This window comes from Phragmites australis, chromosome 5 (assembly GCF_958298935.1).
Source record: "Phragmites australis chromosome 5, lpPhrAust1.1, whole genome shotgun sequence".
In the NCBI taxonomy this organism is placed as follows: Eukaryota; Viridiplantae; Streptophyta; class Magnoliopsida; order Poales; family Poaceae; genus Phragmites; species Phragmites australis.
This window is the reverse complement of record NC_084925.1, coordinates 9642494-9647849: the sequence shown is the minus strand read 5'-3', so window position 1 is coordinate 9647849 and position 5356 is coordinate 9642494. Positions and strand designations below refer to the sequence as shown.

Below are 5356 nucleotides of genomic sequence, written 5' to 3'. Positions count from 1 at the left end.
CTCTTGTGACCAACATATATCACTACATTACTTATAAATATTGTATAGATCCGTCGACATCCTTCTTAGGCCTTATTCTATGCTCGAATGCGCAAGACATAAACTCAAGAAGGTAACGTAAGAAACGAAGCCAAGAGGTATTCCATTTATTGGATTCAAGCAAACTGCTCTTTTCTTTTCTTTTTTATAATTTGGAATGGAGGAAATGGGATTCGAAATGACCACACTAAAAACAGATGTTTAAACTACTTTATTCTACTCTACAAATTACGTACTGAAGTGAAACTTACAGCTAGAGCCCTTAAAACAACGCCTAGATCACCTTCTAGTTTCTGCTTCTGACACTCTTCAGTCAAATCACTTATGTAGTCTCTAGTCTCTACTATTCTTTTTCCTGTGTTCACTGCTCTATTCTTTCCATTCCACATTTCAACCAGAGAAGAGAAACACAGGCATCAACTGTTCCTTTGTCTTTTTGTCTCTTTTTCTTTTCCTTTAAATTCACTACTGCCTTCGAGGAAAGGGAAAATGAAAAAGGACAGCACCCTCCCGAAGCACAGCAAAACCACCAGAGAACACGAGCATCACGCGCAGGCACGCACAGAGACGATACTACCCGGAGATGCCACGCCCCTTGCACGCCTGCCGCCACTTCCTGCTTCTCGTCGTGGCCGCCACGGCGGCAGCGGCGGTCGAGTTCAAGGGCTCATCGAACTGCACACTGTTCCCGGACGCCGGCATCGTCCGCGCTGCTTTCTTGCACGTCGGCAACTTCCCCTTGCCGCTACCTGGCAGCCGCGCGTGCCGCCCTGTCCGGCGGCTCCCCTTCCGGTCTCGCAACCTCACGGGCGCCGTGGACTGGGCCGCGCTGGGCAACCTGTCCAGCCTCCTCACCGTCGACCTCTCCGGTAACTCCCTCCAGGGCGGCATCAACGACGCGTTCTGGCGGGCGCCGTCGCTCCGCGCCATCGATGTATCCGGCAACCGCCTCGGCGGCGCTCTCAGGTTCCGCCCGAGCACACGTCTGGCCGCACTGAACGTGTCCGGTAACCGCTTCACCTCCGTCGAGAGCGTGGCGGGGCTCGCCAGCCTGGAAGATCTCGACGTGTCGTGGAACGTGATCGGCGCAGCGCCGGAGGGACTGCCGATGCTGATACGGGTGCGGCGGCTCGATTTGTCCGGGAACGGGATGAGCGGGAGGTTCCCCTACGACCTGCCGCCGCTCGACGGTCTCGTTTTCTTGAACATATCGTACAACAATTTCTCGGGCGTGGTGCGCGCCGACACCGTCCGGAAGTTCGGCCGCTCCGCCTTCGTCCAAGCCGGCAACGCGTCACTAGTGGTTGAGGACATCCCGCCGGCGCCGGCGCCGGTGCCGGTGCCGTCAACGCCGTCCAGAGGCGGAAAGAATCACAGGCGTGTGGTCATCATCGCCATAATCGTGACGTGCGCGTTGGTGACTGCGGCCGCGCTGGTGTTCTTGGCCGGGTGCCTCGCGTGCGGCATGAAACTTCGTCGGAAGACGAGAGCGAATAAGAAGGATAAGGACGGGAAGGCGGCGGTGTGGGAGGACGAGGAGGTGGCCCTTGGGGCTGCGAAGGTGGCGGCCGCCGCGCCGGTGGTGGTGCTCGAGCGGCCGCTGATGGAGCTGACGCTGGCCGACCTGGCCGCGGCCACGTCAGGGTTCGGGCGCGAGTCGCAGCTCGTGGAGACCGGCGGCCGCAGCGGCGCCGCGTACCGGGCCGTGCTCCCTGGGGACCTGCACGTTGTCGTGCGCGTCGTGGAGGGCGCCGTGGCTGGGGTCGGGGAGGACGACGACTACGACGCCACGGCTGCCGGGTTCCGGGAGCTTGCACGGCTCAGGCACCCAAACATTCTTCCGCTCCTTGGCTACTGCATTGCAGGTCAGCTTACACTATGAAAATTTGGGTTTTCCTCTTAGCCACACTGTAACAACTAGCAACAAGGCAATAGTTAAAAACAACAGTGTCAAATTTTGGTCAGGCATGTATATCAATATTTTTTAGCCATCGGATTAAGTTCAAAATGTATGTGACTAATTACATTTTGATCGAATCATACAAAAAATATGATTTGTATTTAAGAAACAAGTAAATCACTTTAACAAATATATTTAGGTCTATTTAGTTGAGCTCTATCTCTAAAAATTCTTAGAGCTAGGTATTCTACTTCTAAGAATTCGGTGGTTGGGCCAACCATTTTATTTTAATTTTAGATTAAAAATAGAAACTTAAATTACTTTATTTTAACCTATAAACTTAAAATTTGATATGAAATTGAGAGCTACAGTCGTGCTAAACAGAATTTTATTGCCAAAAACTGGTTTTTAGTCTAATTGCATTTATTGCTTGCTTAATGTGTAAACTAGCTTCTGGAAACTTTAGAATGGTCTAGCAGTGCTCATTGTGACACTGACAAATATGACTAAAGAAGTACAGAGGCACTCTGGAAAGTGGAAACTAGAAAAACTAACACTAAAGATTAATTGAATAGTCTTTGGTGTCATGAATTTGATATTTGAATTTCTTGCCTATTACAGGAAAACAAAAACTCTTGCTTTTCGAGTACATGGAGAAGGGTGACCTCTATCGGTGGCTCCACGAGCTGCCAGTGGGTAGCATGGACACAGAGGACATGATCATCGACGCGTTGGATGCCACGGAGGCCGATAAGAAATCTCCGGGTGATTGGCCTACTCGGTATCGCATCATACTGGGAATAGCTCGAGGACTCGCATTCTTGCACCAGGGATGGGCAGGGTCGTCAGGTCGACCCTTGGTGCATGGCCATCTGGTCCCGACCAACATCCTCCTCGGCGATGACATGGAGCCTCGGATCTCCGACTTCCTGCACGCCAGCAACGAGACACCGGAGAGCGACATCTATAGCTTCGGCACATTGGTCTTCGAGCTCGTGACGGGCCAGGCGAGGTGGGACGACGCGTCTACAAGCTGGGCACGGGGCGTGGTCCGGAACCGCAAGGGCTTCAACATCGTGGACGCGATGCTGCGAGACGAGGCGGCCGGCACGGAGGCGGAGCGGGAGATGATGGAGTGCCTGCAGGTGGGGTTCCTCTGCACGGCGAGGTCGCCGGAGAAGAGGCCGGCCATGCAGCAGGTGGTGGGGCTGCTCAAGGACATCAGGTCGGCGCCCGCCGGTTAGCCGGTCGTTCGCCACATGATGGTGATGCATTGATGAGAGCACACGCGAGAGGATGTGGTAGCTGGAGAGTAGCAGCATCAGGAGCAGGCTAGCAGCTAGCTTTTTGCACGGCGACTCCCAAATCCAAATCCAAGAAGATTCGTGGCAGATGTGTGGTGATTTTTGGGCAGTAAAATACCGCTTTTGTGCTCTGCTTTTGGAGCTCCCTTTCGTTGGGTTGAGTTGTTTTTGTCTTGTTTTCGTTGAAGGTAGGAGTACACTTTATTGGTTGGTACAACAACTTTGTTGTGGTAGGAGGAATGTTGGAGTGCATGTACGTAATTGACACAAGCTGCGTGGAGTGAGAGTTCGTTTTGATTGCACTAGCATATGCTTCTGACACATTCACACGTCCTAAGCGTTTTAGTCTTGTTTAGCACAACAAAAACTGTTTATAGCTTATATAAAAAACTATTGGTTTTGATCAGGAATTTTTAAGTTGTCAGCACACTAGTTTTTCAGAAAAATATTATTAACTAGTTTATCAGCTTTTGGTTTATTTAATTAGAAACTAACTTTTTAATTTTTCAAAAACTAACAATAAACTAGTCTGTTTATTTCAACTTACAATTTTTGAGAAACAAAACCAGCAATAAGCTGTATTAAACAAAGCCTTTGTTCCGATCAGAATGGAGAGTGACATCTGACACTGTTTTATGTCCTATGGAAAGCAACATGGATCACGGAGTTGGCATTTTTACTGGCAGTTGTAAACCTTACGAAATAAGTAGGAGTTAATAATGCTAATCTGCCTTTAGGGATAAATAAATTAAATACAACCTCTCCAATATAGAGGCGGAGGGCCGAGCCTAGGTCAGTTGGTGATCGGTGTGCATGAACACTGTGTGGGTATCTACGCACTTAGAAATTAAATACAACCTCTGTAACTTATTTACGTAGCTTAGATTTTCTGAAAGAAAATTCACACACTTAGTCACCCTAAAAAACAAACATGTTTTAATTGATGCCGAACGCTTAAAATAGTTTACTGATATAGATTATATTCTAAGACATGGTTTGTGTGAATAGCTTCTAGGTATTCTATCTTTCTTTTTTAAAAAATTACACGCATAGTTTAATTAAAGTCAAACATTTTAAAATAGTTTAGGGCCCTTTGGACGATAGAATTTGTGAAGTAATTTTTGTAGGATTTGGATCGTATAGGAATTTTTCCTTTGTGACATTTTGGAACAAAAGAAAGTGTATATCTTAGAATCCTAGAAAATTCCTATGAAATACCTCAATCTATAGGAACTTTAGAGGAAAACTAACCTGAGCTCCAACCTCTTGGAAACTCTCTCCAAATTCTTGTGTTTTTTTTTCTATGTTGCATCCAAACGTTTTATTGGAAATCTACTATATTTTAAATTCATGTATGAAAGGAGCTATTTCAATCCTAGGTTTATTCTATTACCGCATTTTGAGAATTCTACGTTCTAAAGAGGCCTTTATTGGTGTAGATTCTAATGTATTGTCTATGTGTTACCCTTGCAGTTTAGTTCTCCTAATACTCACAACACACACGTCACGCGGTTGGAAATTGGAATCAGTCGGTCATGTCCAGCCAAATTGCAAGTCCCTTGGTCACACGCTACTTACTAAATGAAATACCGAACTGACCATAACAGCGTAGTGCCTTCAGGCTATTTGAGTGGAGATTAGCATTACCGGTCTAGCATGCACACTGACGTCGCGTTTTCCTGACCTCCTTACTCTTCACCTGTCGGTGTCATGTCGTCATCTGACGGATGGTGTGAATCTCGCAAGACAAAAGACCAAGGCGATCTTCAGTGGTGTAACGAACAATTAATCAACGATCTTTACGCGAGCGATAAGAGAGAATTATTGAACGATCTTTACGCGAGCGATAAGTGAGAATTATTGAACTAGCTAGATGGGACGGGACGGGCATGGCATCGACCCTTGCAGAACATGAACCTGCCAGCAAGGAGGGCGCGCATGCAGCGACACACGGATGAGGGGTCATGCATAACGACGCAGGGATCGATAGCTCTGCTGGTCAATGGATCCATGCGGCGCATTTCGCCATCAGATTCCACGGGCGGAAGGGCACAAACGCAAAGGGACGGGGTCCGACAGACCAAAAGCATTCGATGGCTGACGCGGCCGGCGA

At 48.1% G+C, this 5356-nt stretch overlaps 1 protein-coding gene across 1 annotated transcript; it reads left to right on the top strand.

The window, feature by feature from the left end:
• The first annotated feature begins 460 nt into the window (after positions 1 to 460).
• Positions 461 to 3545, top strand: LOC133918716 (calmodulin-binding receptor kinase CaMRLK-like). The gene is made up of 2 exons (XM_062362731.1): positions 461 to 1904; positions 2561 to 3545. Exons 1-2 carry the CDS (start codon positions 623 to 625, stop codon positions 3181 to 3183), a joined length of 1905 nt encoding a protein of 634 aa, XP_062218715.1. The 5' UTR covers positions 461 to 622; the 3' UTR covers positions 3184 to 3545.
• Positions 3546 to 5356: the final 1811 nt, after the last annotated feature.

Bases quoted from the DNA above. Each gene is read 5' to 3' on its own strand.
- LOC133918716 (XM_062362731.1), top strand. From the start codon at position 623: ATGCCACGCCCCTTGCACGCCTGCCGCCACTTCCTGCTTCTCGTCGTG. The intron at 1,905-2,560 runs GTCAGCTTACAC...TGCCTATTACAG, and splicing joins CCTTGGCTACTGCATTGCAG to GAAAACAAAAACTCTTGCTT.